This window comes from Montipora foliosa, chromosome 2 (assembly GCF_036669935.1).
Source record: "Montipora foliosa isolate CH-2021 chromosome 2, ASM3666993v2, whole genome shotgun sequence".
NCBI lineage: Eukaryota > Metazoa > Cnidaria > Anthozoa > Scleractinia > Acroporidae > Montipora > Montipora foliosa.
Window position 1 is genome coordinate 43,596,831 of NC_090870.1, and position 15,333 is coordinate 43,612,163.

The following is a 15,333-nucleotide window of genomic DNA, read 5'->3' on the forward strand; positions in this document are numbered from 1 at the left end:
AGTAATGCGCCGATCAAATCAAAGCTTCAACATCCCCTTCCCGGGCAACCCGGTGGGGTGGGGAAAATTCAACCGGAAGTGTCAGGTTTCAAATAATTTTTTTTTTCGGGCGCCGAAGTCGCTAACAGCTTTAAACACGTGTTTCAATAATAGCATTTGTGAGCGATTGGCTTACAAAAAAAGGTCTTCAAAAGTTGCCTTCAAAGGAAGTCTTCAAAAGAATTTTAATAATAATACATTTATATAGCGCCTTCACTATAAATATTCGATGGCGCTGTTTACAACTGAAATTGGTTAAAGTAAAAAAATTAAAATTATACCTAAAATTATATTACAATAAAAGTATATTCTCTGAAAACTAATCTAAATAATTAAAAATATCTTGATTAGTCTAAGTAAAATGTCATTTTTTTGATATTTATATTTATATAAGTGACTGTCGCTCATTGATACGCAAGTCTAAATAACAATGTTTTAAGTTCTTTTTTAAACTCTTGTATGTTAGTTATTTGACTAATATTGTCAGGTAAACTGTTCCACAGTACGGGTCCAGATTTGAAGAAAGCCCTGTCTCCAAACGTTTTGCATTTAGTTTTTGGAAAGAAAATATGTGGTCAAATAACAAGAACATTGGAAGATGGTGCGAGTTAGCCTGCCTTTGGGCCGCTACGCAGGTAGTGCGATTTCACAATGCAGGCTTCATATGCTATGAACGTCACTCTCCACAGGGCAATAATACCATACGAAGCCGTTTTCAGAATAACTGCACACCGTGAGAACCACGAGAACACCGATGAAGACATTAAATGTCAAAGGGAAGCCACTGAGCTAGACTCTGGTAAAAACACTTTGGACAATGATCAGTGTGAAACTGTTGAAAGAGCAGCCAAACGCCAGACGATACGTGAAGCACAGAGTCAATACAATGAAGAAATCGTAAAACAAACCAGACAATCAAGGAAGGCACCTTTCAAGATCGATGAAATGGTCGCAATCAGGGTAGACAAAACGAGTCCTGTACCGACCCGAATATGCTGTTGGGCAAAATAATGGAGATAACTAGGTCAGACTATGCTGAAATAGTAACTCCTCAAGGAATCATTAAGGGCCTTATTTCTTTTTCAAGGTTATATCCTTGGACTTCGAGGTAAGTGACACGATTATTGCAAAGAAAATTCCTTCACAGCTGCTTGTAAGCAAGCTAACAATACTTGTCATTAGCATTTGTTCAGTTTGCAAATAAATGAAGTAACAACACTTTGTATTGACCGCATATTTATTTCTTGTATTCAGATTAAATTTAAAACATAACATGAACCTATATATTTGGTTACTTTAGTGGACAGTGTCTGTTACCCAAACCTCATTACTTAGTTAACCAGTCAAAAATCCACTTTATGAGCCCAACCCTAACCTTCTGAAAACAAACCGCAATTTCACAACCCTAAACTCAAACTGGTTTGAAAAAAGCAAACTGGTATGAAAGAAATTAACCGGTTTGAGAAAATTTAAACCAAAAATCAAATTAAACCACAACATATATATTTACTTACATTTTTTTATATAATATATTTGTACGACACGCCCTCCACGGAAACCAGTTTAATGTTTATCACTGCTGTTTGTGTCTTATTTTTGATCAAACTACGATGGCCCAAGAACAAAATTATTTACGATACAGTTAAATGTTGTTGGGGATAGCGTGTCTTCTGGATTTAAATAAAGTATACCATACCATACCATATCACGTTCTCACGAAACGGCAAAACTTATCCACTAGCGTTCGCACGGCTATTCGACAACGCCAAGGTGACTGCCAACGCATGCGCAGTGGTGCGTTTGGTTAAGATGACGTCGCTGTTGCCGTCGCCGTATCGTAAAGTCCCTAGTATAAATAGCCAACGAGACGCGTACCTCCGAGTCTGCTATAACCAGTCTCATATCCAACAAACGCGAATGGAATAAATGTTTTGTTAATTTTTCATTAAATTCCGAAAGCTTGGACACTTGGAAGTTTCGAGCTTCGCGACGCTTGACGCAATCACTTTCCATATTAGGTCATACTGTACATGAGCTGATAATCGAGATTGAGTGAACCAATCAAAAAGCTAGAAACGCAATATCCGAGGTCGAAAATTTAATATATTATTGTTATTTCAGCATCGCTCTTTCCCAGACCACTTTTGTTCCATGAACTGGCTTTGGTATAACAGTCCAATTTTGTCAAGCTTGGACAAAAGACGGTTGTTCGCTAGCCAATTCGTTTGTATGTTGGGGAATATTTTTTGCAGAAGGCTATCGTTTTGTAATCAGTCGGTCGAGAATAAAGCACTGAATATTGAAAGTGCATTGCATAATGAGCTCTCTCTGAAAAGTCGGAATTTTACCAAGAACGTATGGGATCATCAGGGCTTTTGCCACCCAAGAATTTATCAGTTTTGATGGCTAATAACTGGCTCGTTGTCAACACTAAAAGGCTTAAAATTGGAGATTTATTTAAGGTTAACAAGTTCTTTTACCTTTTGTAGCATCACAGATGCCTTGTAAAAGCAAACTCGTAAACAATGGCGTCAGTAAAGATTCCTTATGAATACAGGCAAAAAGACAGTAATTCAGTAATTCAAGGTAAATCTTCTTGGCAGGCGACGCGATAGTTCCTCGGGAAATTCGTCGGTTTGTCGGTTGTCAAAGATGATCCGGCTAACTGAAACAACCTAAACCTTTACAAAAATGCTAACCTTAGGCTTACACATTATCTAAAGCACAGTGGTTAGGCCTAGTGTTTGCAATAGTAAAGGTCTGGATTGTTTCAGCTATGGTGAAAACAATGAAACCCTGACCTGCAATTTGCAGCCTGCAGTTTACACCCTCCACATCCATAACAAATCTACTGCCTTTTGACACGAACCCACATAGTTGAAAAGAAATCTTATGTCACCTTGCACTACTTTAAGAAGTGTAATACAATATTTATTTATTACTAAGGAATCGTCTTCGAGTGAACTAGCTTTGTTAAACTTATTGCCACTTCAACCTTTGCTAACAAAACAAAGCATTTACACTTATTGAATTATGTTTGCAGAATTGCTCGCAGAGGCAGTAGTGTACAAACTCATTTAAACATCTTAAAGACATAACTTGCAAAAACAGTTTACACAAACTCATCAAGTAAACAAGAAATCTTGGTCAACTTTGATTACTAAGGTACTTTACATTTTTGTCACATGAAAATTATTTATTCCTCTTTTTGCAAAGACATTTTATAGTCAAGGAGTAAGGCTAAGAAGGCATGACACTGGTGCAGGGATGGCCAGAGTGCAGGGATGGCACAGTGGTGAGAGCACTCGCCTCCCACCAATGTGGTTCCGGTTCGACTCCCTGACTCTATGCCATATGTGGGTTGAGTTCATTGGTTCTCTACTCTGCACCGAGAGGTTTTCTCCGGGTAATCCGGTTTCCCCTCTCCTCAAAAACCAACATTTACCTTGATTTGTGTTAGTTGTTAATTTCAATTTACAGTGTCCCCAATTAGTGCTTCAGCGCTAGAACGAATAGACACTTAAATAAAGTTCCTTTCCTTTCCTTTCCTTTCCTTTCCATATAACAAACAAAGTATTTACATTTACATTTTTTTTCTTACATGACAGTGATTCGTTCTCTTTAATGTCTCTTGCCAAAAAGCTATTTATGCCTTGGTCTTAGCCAAGTAGAATAAAATTGTCTCAGGTGGACACGTGTTGGGCTCCTCTTACTCAGCAGCTGGTGGGACCACTGACACCGGAATACACGAGTGATGTAGAAGATAGTCACTCACACTTCCCAATAGTGTCCGTCGCACTGTGCCAAGCCCACGGCTGCCCATTACTATGTGATCTGCTTTTTCTTTGCTTGCTGCATTGCAAATAACTTCCCCTGGTTTGCCAAGCTCTGTAACCACCTTGAAGTTGTACTGTGTTGTTGGAGACAAAAATTAATGAGAAACAGCACAAGAATTTGACAGCACTGATTAATTTGAAGCAGTTCTTAATACTTAATCACCCAGATACAAAAAAGCATTACAGAAAGCTTCACTAAGAAATTACAGGAACATGCGTGAACAGGCCCAATGGCCAAGAAAAGAAAGTTTTCCATCTTAGTTATAAGGTAACTATAGATTTAAAATTAATTGTTCTTTTCAAAATAGAGAAGTCACCAGAGTTTAACTTTATCCAGACAATTTAAGCAATTGCCTCTTATAGACACCTGAAAAATTCAATGTAATAATAATAATAATTATGATAATAATAATAATAATAATAATAATATTATTATTATTATTATTATTATTATTCGACAATGCTCTTTCGTATACAAGAAGAATCTGCATAGGGTATATATTTTAATATTCATACTTTTGAATCTGTAAATAGGCTATGAATAAAATTATTTTTTAAAGCAATGGTAATAATAATGATAATCGTAATAATGATATTTTAATAAGGGTTTTTTCCAGTTGATTGCATAAATTATAGAAGTGAACATTTTTTCTACACCATGAGTATAACGAATAATGTTCTCTATAAATTTGTAATTTTTTTATGTCTAATTAGGCTTGGTTAAGATTTTTACTTTAGTGCAAAATATTGTATGTTTATTAATGTTATTATTATTATTATTATTATTATTATTATTATTATTGCTCTTCACTCTATGGTGATGTCAATGGTTTTCCGAGTCCTTCAGTTATAACTGGTGACAATTATCGTCCATATCTTCTTTTTTTTTATTAATATTATTATTATTATTATCGTTATCATTATCATTATTATTATTATCATTATTATTATTATTATTATTATTATTATTGCTTAAATTGTCCAGGTAAGTGTGAGGATACCTTGTATCTTTCATCTCTTACCCGCACTTCAAATATACATTTCTCATTATTTTCATACCTTACTATTTCTGCAAGTTTCAGCAAATGAGTCCATCATATTTTTGCTTTCAATCTTACTTTTCTCAAACCATTTCCTATAACTATCATAGTATGCCATACCATCTGAAAAAAAATGATTATTTTAATGAGCATTAAAGACTATCAAATTTTGTTGTATCGTTCCAGTAGTTTTTGTTTCTGATAGAACAAGCACTTTGACTGGCTCCGTGCTACAGCATTAGTCTACCATACCCACAGGCTGATTAAGAATAAATTGTGCACATTAAGGTAATTCCAACATAAAATTATGGTAGCTCCTCTGTGTATTCATCAACATTTGTTTGGCCACTGATTCTTGAGACTGTCTACAAAATTTATTATTTTTTGACAGAATGCAGGTTAGTTCACCCAAGTCATGCAGTTTCAAATATTCTATAAATTTGTAAGCACTCGTGTCAGCAGATGTGATCTCTTCTGCTTGAATCAACTAAAAAGCCATAAACTAAACAAATCATTGACCAGAAACATTATGTTTGGTCTTCACTAGGGAAAATCTCAAGCCTCAGCCTTTCTGTATGGACAAGGCAAATAAAACTTACAAAATACAAGGAAAAATAGTCAGTTTCTTGTGCATTATTTTGTTGTTATCAAGAAACATGGCTGCTTTAAGAGCAGAAGCTGTTTAATAATGAGGTCATGTTTTACCAAATCTACCATGATCTCTGGCCAATTTACCTGTGGATGAATACCATGTAAATATAAATGGTACTTTCCCCACTGACTGACTTCAAGATCAAAACCAATTGAATAAATCTACTGTTTAATCATGGCAAGCATTTGGCTTGCATGATTTTCTTTCAACTTTCAAATGAATCTTATCATCCAAGCTAGTACTCTCCTGAGATTTTCTTATCAATAACTGATAACATCACAAGACTTGCCTGGACAGGAAAATTATTTACCAAACTAGTATGCCTCATAGTTTTAAATTTGGTAATTAAACATAAATTTACAAGGACTTTCACTGAACCTACACGTACGTGGATGCATAACAACTGGCCTCCTGTCCACATCAATCGCATGCACAAAAACAATTTGGTCACCAGATTGATACAGGTTCCCGCAGTACCCTGAAGATAAAAATTCTTCATTTAGCATATTTAACTAACCAGTTATGTCCATTAAAATTGGCTCCAAACTAGCATACCCCTTAAGGCTTTTCTTCCCAGATTCTTAGAAACTTTTGCTATTGGTGACCATGTAAAAGTGTGGAAAAGGAGAGAAAAGGAACTTTATTTAAGTGTCTAGTTAACTACTGCTGGAGCACCAATTGGGGACACTGTAAACTGAAATCAACAAATTAACACAAATCTAATCAAAATTAATGTTGGTTCTTGAGGAGAGGAGCACCCAGAAAAAAAAAACCTTAGAGTAGAGAACCAACAAACTAAACATACACAAGATGCTGAGGGCGCTTTCCTTTTGTCAGAACTGGCTGGCCAGATCCATCAGTTTTCGAAGAAAATGCAACGATTTAATTAAAGGAACACTTGCATGATAATCCTTCGCATTCTTCTGGGTCAAGGATATATCATCCTCAAAGTGGGTTAGTTTGAGGGCATTGTAGACTTAATGCTTACATTGAAATGCCTGGTCTGGCTGGTCAGTTCTGTCAAATGGAAAGCGTCCCAAGTCTGGGAATCGAACCCGGGCCACATTGGTGGGGGGCAAGTGCTCCCACCACGGAACCATCCCTGCACCCCAAGTGCACCCCTAGTGACCACGACAAAAAAGGGCACTGGCACTCTTCCCCAGTTAGCTGCTGTTTTGTACAATCCTGACTCTTGTCAGGTTAGTAAGTGCTAATTTTATTATTTTCACCTTGCCATGATATGAAAGGAAAACATTCTAATCACATAATTTTGTAAACAAGCACTGGCTTTCAAAAAGCTATCCCATCACATACATTTACAAAAATTAACTAGGGGTAGTTGTTTTTCTCCAAGGCTGATTACCGTATGTATGATATAACAAACAATAATTTTTACACCATTTCTTTAAAAACTAGATGCTTCTGTGAAGCATACACTGGTTTGCCTGTGGTACGTGCTACAGAAAATCAGAAGGCACTGAATTGTGTGGTATTGAAATACAGCATTCCAGTCTCTGAAGAATAACAAATAAAAGAGAAGCGAGAAACATTGGCTTTTGGGCTGATATGTTGATAATTTTCAAGTTCCCTCACAACTTCTTTTCACCACAAGTGTGCCCTCTGAGCATCTGAAAGCTTTGTAATACTAAACTTCATTGAAGTCAATCCCTGTTTCGCGGGGTTAGTGTTAGGATGGGGGACCAAAACAATAAACCCCTCATAAAAAACAGAAACATCTGACCGAAAATACTATTAACGCTAACAAATGCGAACTCAGCAAGGTACAGATTCTGTTAGCTTGCTTTATGCAAAACAAATATTGATGAAAAAGCAAATAACTATTGAAACACAGTTTTCAGAAAGAGCAGAAGGAAGTTTCCCAGACGGTTGATTGAGAATAAAATATTTACGACATGAAAACAACATTAATTTTGAACCGTGAATATACAATATAAAAAGTTACAATCAGCGACAAACATTTTGGGAGATTTTTGCTACGTTCAAGTAAATTGCAAAATCGAAAGTGACATGGCTGGAATTCAGCGGGCGCCGTGATTAAGTTACCGCGGCATGTTTACTCGCCAAACAGTGAAGCATCTGTGTCAAATGATGGCAAGATAGCGGGTTTTTGTAAGTTTCTTTTTCTGTCAAGTGTTATAAAGGTTGACAATGAAATGAGCGAAGTCAAAACAAAGATCACAATCGCCCAACTCTTGTTTATGCAAAGTCAAAATTTACTCTCCAAGACGCGTACGACGTTATTTATCACCAGGTAATTCCATCATTTTGGAAATAGCAGCTACTTTATTATTCATCTGCGTCACAAGTTTTCATTGATTTTGGGGCTCATTTTGTTGAAACTCAAGCACGCTTCCAACAGGCCTGTGAACCCTTCCTGCTTACAGAGCAATACTAAAAAACTTCTCCCATATCACATTTGAACCTTAAGCTCGAAAATTCAATACACAACATGATATTATAATTCACAAAGGCAGAAAATACCACAGAATCCTTTTCCAGCGAAATATTTATTGAAACAAACAACATATTTGCTCTTGGAGGCGAAAACCTCTTCCTATTTCATTGCGTGCGTGAAGACAAGAAACTCAATCGTGTCAAATTACCATGTACTTCAGGTAAATGCAGCTCACTTTGATTTCGTCTCGACGGGCGATAGATTGTTGTCGAAGTCCAGTGCTCGTCGCTTTTGAGATTCCTGCCTAGTTTATCCAACTGACTTTCCATTATTGAGCTCCATAAGGGTATATTTTGTTTAAGGATCCACTAAAACGCCATTCGCGTTGCATGACTTTCGACGCCATTGCAGGCTAAGTTGATGATTCTACTGTGTCCACCAGAGAAATCTACGCAGTTCCACTACCCTCTCGATCCTAAGAAAATACGCGCAGAAGGCTCTATAAAGAAAGACACCACTTACCAGGGGAGTGACAGGCAAGACTTTTACCGACACGGAAAAAAAAAAAAAAAAAAAAAACTAAAAAAAAAAAAAAGAAAACAAACAAACTAAAAGTAGACCTCGACTGGGTTTGCCCATAGGCAACCCAGTAAAAAAGCAAATTATGTTTGGAGGTCTTTCCATTTCAATCCACACACTAGGGATGACAAATTATTGCAATAGGCATTTACTTTTTTTCCAAAGAAGACACAGAAATTTGATTCCTTAGCATATTTTTTTTCATCGACATGACAAGATATCAACCCTTCATTTTGTATTTCAAAGGATGCGGATGGCTTTCTGCCTTCCTTAGGGACTGGGTGTCGACAAATAAAATGACCGGGACTGTAGAGAGGGGTATCATGGTCACATTTGAAAATGAGGAGGAGATAGGAGAGATAGGCTTATGGTCCATTAATTCCAAGACCACTAATACCCCCTCTTGGCATTCGTCAGGCATTTTTCTATTTTTTTCACATATGTTGCAAATACCTCATGGTGCAGTAAGCTCATATGGACACATCCCATGGTGAGGTTTCTCAGTAGAAGCGAATAAACAGGAGATCAAATAAAGTATATCACAAAAATTCATTGTGAGTCAAGTAACACGCCAACTACAACAAATTTGGTTCACAATTCTGATACTTCTAACAAAATTTGTCTCAGCAAAGACAATATTCCCATTTTCATTGTTTTGGACCATGTCCCATCCCCAAGCTAACTTATTTTCAGCAGATACCCCTCCTTGGCATGGTCAGCAAAAAGTGAATGGGATGAGCAGGGGTTTGGAATAGACAAGTTCATGCTCTTGAGTGCATCATGGGTAATCAGGGAAAGATGTAGAGAAAGTCAAAGGAAGTTTTTTTCTTTTCCAAAACAGAAGATATGTGCTCAAAGGTGGGACAGAATATAGTTGGAGAGAATGGCTATTGTAGAGATTATTTTATTAAACAAAGTCTCTGCATACATTTCCTGTAATTCCAAAGAGAATGTGTGGAGACAAAAAAGCAATATTTAGGAATTCCAAAGAATAGATCTATACCAAGTCCAGTTCATCTCAGTTGTGAACTTGAACTTATTTTTCTGGTTTACGAAGGTGAAAGTCTATAAAGTAGAGTCACGTACAGTTTATTTTGCTTTGAATTTCCATACAAACCTTTGAATTTCCTGCCATATTGCCCTAATTACCCATGATGCACTCCAGAGCGTGAATGGGTTTATCGACAGAGCCATTAACTTTGGCAGGAATAATTCGATCTCTCGAAACAAACCACGCTAACTACAAAGGCTAACAAATAATTTTACCTTCAAGCAATAAATGGCAAAATAAAAATGGAAGCTTTAACATTGGCCAACTCGAAAGCAGTTGCTACTTTGGTCATCACACACATTCAATATAGTATTAACTGTGTTTTTATTTTAATAATTAACAAATGAAGAGAATCTGTTATTGTTTTATTTCATATCTGTGAACTTAATGTCAATATAAGCTTAAATAGCGTGAAATAAACCGGAGGGTCTAAAACACTGGGCACATTCCACAGGTGACTCGTTGCAGGTCATTGTTTTACCTTTTGGAAAGTAATTAACCAAATTAAAACCCTCAATTTGGCTAACCCTAGGCCTAAGGTTGGTATTTAGGCCTAGGGTTAGCCAAATTGAGGGTTTTGGGTTACTTTAAAAAAGGTAAAACAATACCTACAACGAGTACTAGTGGTGACCTGTGCATGTGGAATGTGATCTGTGTAATAAACTGAACTTGAACTTGAACTTTCGAACAGAGTGGCACATTACGATTGCTTCGAAATTGTTCTAACGGTTATAAGAAAGTATTTCACTTACAGTCAAAAGCTTTCTTGCTGTGTTCACTTCCATCCACGGCAATGATCACCGTTTTTTGATCTGCCATGTTTGTGCAGGAGTGAGCGTACAACGCCCGCGAACGACCTTGCGAAGGGAAAAAGACCGCGCGGCAGGGGAGCGGGAGGGGCGGTCGACCGGGCGGAGTGTGGGAGTATTCAGCGGACATGCGTTTTTGTAGGTTTCATTACGTGTAAGCTGCACGTAAAATTACAGGACATTCAAAGGAGCATACATGAATAGAAAAACGTTTCAAATATAAAATGCAGACTGCCCACAAATAGCACTGATGTCTAAGCATCATTTCAAATAGCGCTGATAGACAGTATTTAAGTCTAAGAACCCGTTTTAAAACGGTTGGCTTTTAATAATTGTGATTTAGGGCCCGGGGGGGGGGGGGGTACTCCCTTATAAGGGCTTAATGGGGACGTGCGGCCAGCCAGGGTATGTTTTTCGGGATTTTTGTCTTGAACAGGGTATCGAATTTATCATTTTTTGTCTTAATCAGGGTATCGATTTATCAAATTTTGTCTTAAACTGGGTATCAAAAATCGTAATTACTGGGTTGCCTATGGCAAACCAGTCGAGGTTTGCGCTGATTTCGTCGTTTTTTTATTTTTTTTTTCCGTGTCGGTAAAAGTCTTGCCTGTCACTCCCCTGCTAAGTGGTGGGTTTGTGCATAGAGCCTTCTGCGCGTATTTTCTTAGGATCGAGAGGGTAGTGGGAAATGCGTAGATTTCTCTGGTGGACACAGTAGAACGATTAAGTCAACCGGCAATGGCATCGAAAATCATGTAACACGAATGGCGTTTTAGTGGATCTTTGAACAAAATATACCCTTATGAAGCTCAATAATGGCAAGTCAATTGGATATACAGGCGGTGGAATCTGAAAGGCGACGAGTAATGGACTTCGACAACAATCTATCGCCCGTTGAGCCGGAATCAAAGTGAGCTGTATTTACCTGAAGTACATGGTAATTTTCGCCTCTAAGAGCAAATATGTTGTCCTGGAGACTTCCTTCTGCTCTTTCTAAAAACTGTGTATCAATAGTTATTTACTTTTGCATCAATATTTGTCTTTACATAATACAAGCTAACAAGATCTGTACCTTGCTGAGTTCGCATTTGTTAGCGTTAATAGTATTTTCGGTCCGATGAGGGGTATATTGTTTTGGTCTCCCATCCAAACACTAACCCCGCCGAACAGGGCTTGACTTCAGTGAACTTCGGCATTTCAACGCTGTCAGATGCTCAGCGAGCACGCTTAAACTCGTGGTGAAAAGAAGTTTATCAACATGTCAGCCCAGAAGCCAATGTTTCTCACTTCCCATTTATTTTCTTCAATCTTTCTGGGTTCAGTACTTTGCTAGTAATCACATGTCTTCTCAGACTATTTACCCAAGACTTCTACAATGGCACCACAATGATAGACAATACCAAAACAATATCGTGCACTGTTAGAGCTACATATTACGCAAGGACAGATCTGTTTCGTCATACGAACGTGTGAGGACCTGTGAGCCAAAGGGCCTCTTCTGGTATGACTTCTTAATGTCCTTGAAAAAAATTGTTTGGAACGGTGCGCGTACCACAGGCAACCCAGTGTACCCTCACGGAGGGTCTAGTTCTGTCTTAAACAGAGTAGGAAAATCAGCGATTTTTGTCTTAAACAGGGTCAGGGTATGAGGGGCCGCGCCGCACCTCCCCACCCAGGGATATATCGGCCCCCCCCCCCCCCCCCCGGGATTAAGGGTCAGTCTGCAGTCTGCAGTCTGCAAGTGTCAGACACCGGTATGGACGGTGAGAAATACATCACAGGGAGCAGAGGAGTACTTACTGACCGTTTCTCCTGTTAAATTCATCGTACAATTGCAGCGCAAACCGATCTTGTTGATTTGAATCACCGCACATGATCAAACTACAGACAAACGATCGTGTTAGGGCCTGTACGCACTAGGCTGACATCATTTGTTTGGCTCAACCAAAAACCTCAACAAAAATTGTCTCCGCCAAATTTTCATTTTGGTAACGATGGCTGTACTTAAAAACTTTTTCTTTAGATCATGCTGTTTAAATTGTAACATGTGTACAGTTTTCACGCCTGGCAAAAATTTTTCCTGCTCCGAAGCAGGGCGACGGCGCCTTTGAAGTTTGGTATGGCTTGACAAAATTTGGTGGGGAAAAAAATTACCGTGCGCACTTGTGTCACGGAAATGAAGACAAATCATTTCGCAAAATAAACAAAAATTTGCCTAGTGCGTACGGGGCCTTACGGTTGAAATCCTATCCGCGTCATGCCTATGCCGAGAGTAGAAAAAGAGACTCGTCTAGTTGTATACTGTTAGTGACTGTTAATCACCACTGGTGACAAGCCCATAGTCATTACTCTATGCGGATTCCGTTTCGCGGATAGGATTTTAACCGCAACGTAACAAGATCGTTTGTATGTAGTTTGATCACGTACAGTGATTCAAATCAACAAGATCGATTCGCACTGCAATTGTACAGTGAATTTAACTAAAAAAACGGTCAAATAGGCTTTTCCCGGGGAAACCTGGTCTCCATTGGAGAGGGGGAAAGAGGAACTGGACGCGAGAGTTCAAATCGTAGGTGGTGTGGATAGGTGTTCATACTGTAGAGACCCGTGGACAGCGTAGATAGATTGATGTTCCTACTGTAGACAGTGTAGAGGTGGACTAGTCATTTTAGTGTACATGAATGGTAAGATACATCTGCCGTATTGAGTATATACGACCGCTCGCGCCCTTACAAGACCATCTCCCGAGTCAAACGCCTGCCACGTACACAGATGCCGAGCCATCTTCGACTTCTGAAGAGTAGTGTATCTCGCGCGCGAGTAAATCTATACAGTTTACCTATAAATTCATTAAGTGTACATGTAGTCAGTGCTCCGCCTAGAACTGTACAATTGAGCCCACCTTTATTTTAGAGCAAATCGGGATTATGGGACACAAATTTCCAATTGAACGAAAAGACACTGCCCACGTGACTCGAATCCGGGACTTACCTTTGCATATGAATGCCCTCGTTTACGTTTGCATTGCAGGCCGACCAACCTCGCGGCGCTAAGTTCGTTCGTTATGACCTCAGGCCAAACTGATTCTCATACCCAGAAGTAACTACCAAGTTAGAATGAAAGGAAGACCCATGAAACGAGAATGTGACAAGCCCTTCAGTGTATTCCAAATGTTCCACTGTTATGTTCTTAAAGCAACTTGGAAATAGAGGAACATACATTCAATTGGTTACGAACAACGGTAGAACGCAGCAACCAACCACACATCAGTGCGCTGGCATATTAGTATCAAAATTCAATGCGAGCCATCATTTGTCCAGTTTCCTTAAAAATAATATTCAGTCAGAGACCGGTACCCCCACCCCACCCCCGTAATACCCCCTCAAAAAAGAGACAAGAGTTAAAACAACTTTTGTCAAGAATCCATGATGATGCACTCTTGCTTTTGTGTATATACGCCAGTTCTTAGACATTTTGTATTAGTCTATTTTACACATTTTCGATCTCTTTTAGCATCAGAAACCCATAAGGGTTGAAACGTCTAACGGCCTCTTGTGTTCTGGGAAACAAGCTTCTGAATATTCAATTTGATAAGTACCATATTTGGAACAACAAGAGCCAGGGCTTTCCAAATATGGTACTTAGCACTGAAACATTCAACCAATCAGTTCGCACTGAATATTCGGAAGCTGTGAACGTGCGTTACACGTTTCAACCCTTATGGGTTTCTGTTAGCATCGAATGCGTTTAATTAAGGATATTAATACAGAAGATTGATTGACTTTTCTTCATAGAAATTACATTTGCCATTTTCTTCCGTTGATCCCTGGGGGGTGCAGTAACCTTTCCAAAATGAAATTAGTTGCATAAAGAAGAAAAGAACTAACAAAAACTGTTCCAGATGTAAACAGACCACAAAGCGGCCCAACGAATTCCTGTCCCTAAAGACCTCGACCTTTGGGCGTTCGTTCTTTTGGACAATGGAAAAAAGAAAGGACATTAAGGAAAATTGTCACGATGTTGCGGTGCTTCCAGTTTAAGGTAAAAAATGCATTCTTATCGTTGAGATCAAGTGTAACTAAGGGGGCACTCGCTATCTAACGGCTGACATTCAGTTTTTCGGCCACAGTGAATAAATATACGTCCACCTGGTCCATACTAGGCAGGGGCGGATTTAGGGGGGTGGGGGGGGCGAGGGGGACGCGGCCCCCCCTTTCAGTTCGTCGGAGATTTATTTTTTTGTCAAAATATACAATAATTTTATAATTTTGTAAGCAGTCTGTTGGAGCTTTTGATTTTTTTAGCTAAAGCATGATTTTTCGCTAATAGTTTGACCAAAGTTGTGCGAAAAAGCTTTCAACGTTACCGGCGTTAATATTATCCTTTTGAAATGACGAAGAAGACTGGATAAGAATTCCTTGTCTACAGTCAACCTATTTTACAGAGACTGTAAAATCTTAATGGCTATATATATAATTATATATATTTTGGTTAGGTACAAATAGAATATCATTGTGACACGTACGTGCTTATGTGCTGTTCCATCAAATCATGAACCCTGTGTTCATTGCTGCCTTTTACACTGCCAAGCATCTTTTTTGATTCAGGGTAGGACTTTGTCGTTCGTTACAGGGTTCGACATTGGATGTTATTGAGGCATACAGGCATATTGACGTGGTGAAAGATCAGCTGGCAGATATACGCAAGGATGCAAAAACAGTGTTTGCGCATTCAGTGCATGAAAAGATTCAGAAAATTGCTAAGAAAGCAGACGTAAAGATCACCATCCTGCGCACTTGTGGTATACAGACACTTCATTCGTTTCTTCCAAGGCTGTTGTGACTTTGGAGCGAAGAGTCATAAACCATGCATCATTATAACCACAACTTATAATTTTATTCAATATGGAAT

The 15,333-nt window shown here is 38.6% G+C and overlaps 2 protein-coding genes across 4 annotated transcripts in view; both read right to left on the minus strand.

Moving 5' to 3' along the window:
- Window positions 1-2,473: 2,473 nt before the first annotated feature.
- Window positions 2,474-10,541, minus strand: LOC137993200 (universal stress protein in QAH/OAS sulfhydrylase 3'region-like). 2 transcript variants are annotated; one of them, XM_068838909.1, is made up of 4 exons: window positions 10,366-10,541; window positions 5,956-6,045; window positions 4,935-5,038; window positions 2,474-3,949 (listed from the first exon to the last, which is right to left on the minus strand). In XM_068838909.1, exons 1-4 carry the CDS (start codon window positions 10,430-10,432, stop codon window positions 3,749-3,751), a joined length of 462 nt encoding a protein of 153 aa, XP_068695010.1. In that variant the 5' UTR covers window positions 10,433-10,541; the 3' UTR covers window positions 2,474-3,748. The 2 variants fall into 2 exon arrangements, with proteins under 2 accessions (XP_068695010.1, XP_068695009.1); XM_068838908.1 differs by having other exon boundaries at window positions 5,950-6,045; window positions 10,366-10,535.
- Window positions 10,542-15,296: 4,755 nt separating this feature from the next.
- The window catches only part of LOC137990839 (mitochondrial substrate carrier family protein S-like), a 7,727-nt gene continuing 7,690 nt past the window's right edge, over window positions 15,297-15,333 (minus strand). For both annotated transcript variants that reach the window (XM_068835948.1, XM_068835947.1), the window contains one exon: window positions 15,297-15,333. This exon is cut by the window's right edge and continues 1,046 nt beyond it. The gene's annotated coding sequence lies outside the window, so the exon portion shown is untranslated.

Excerpts from the sequence above, each read along its gene's own strand:
- LOC137993200 (XM_068838908.1), bottom strand. The coding sequence starts at position 10,432 with ATGGCAGATCAAAAAACGGTGATCATTGCCGTGGATGGAAGTGAACAC. Across the intron at positions 6,046-10,365 it reads CAGCAAGAAAGCTTTTGACT|GGTACTGCGGGAACCTGTAT; the intron begins GTAAGTGAAATA and ends TTTTATCTTCAG. Across the intron at positions 5,039-5,949 it reads TGTTATGCATCCACGTACGT|ATGGTATGGCATACTATGAT; the intron begins GTAGGTTCAGTG and ends ATTTTTTTTCAG.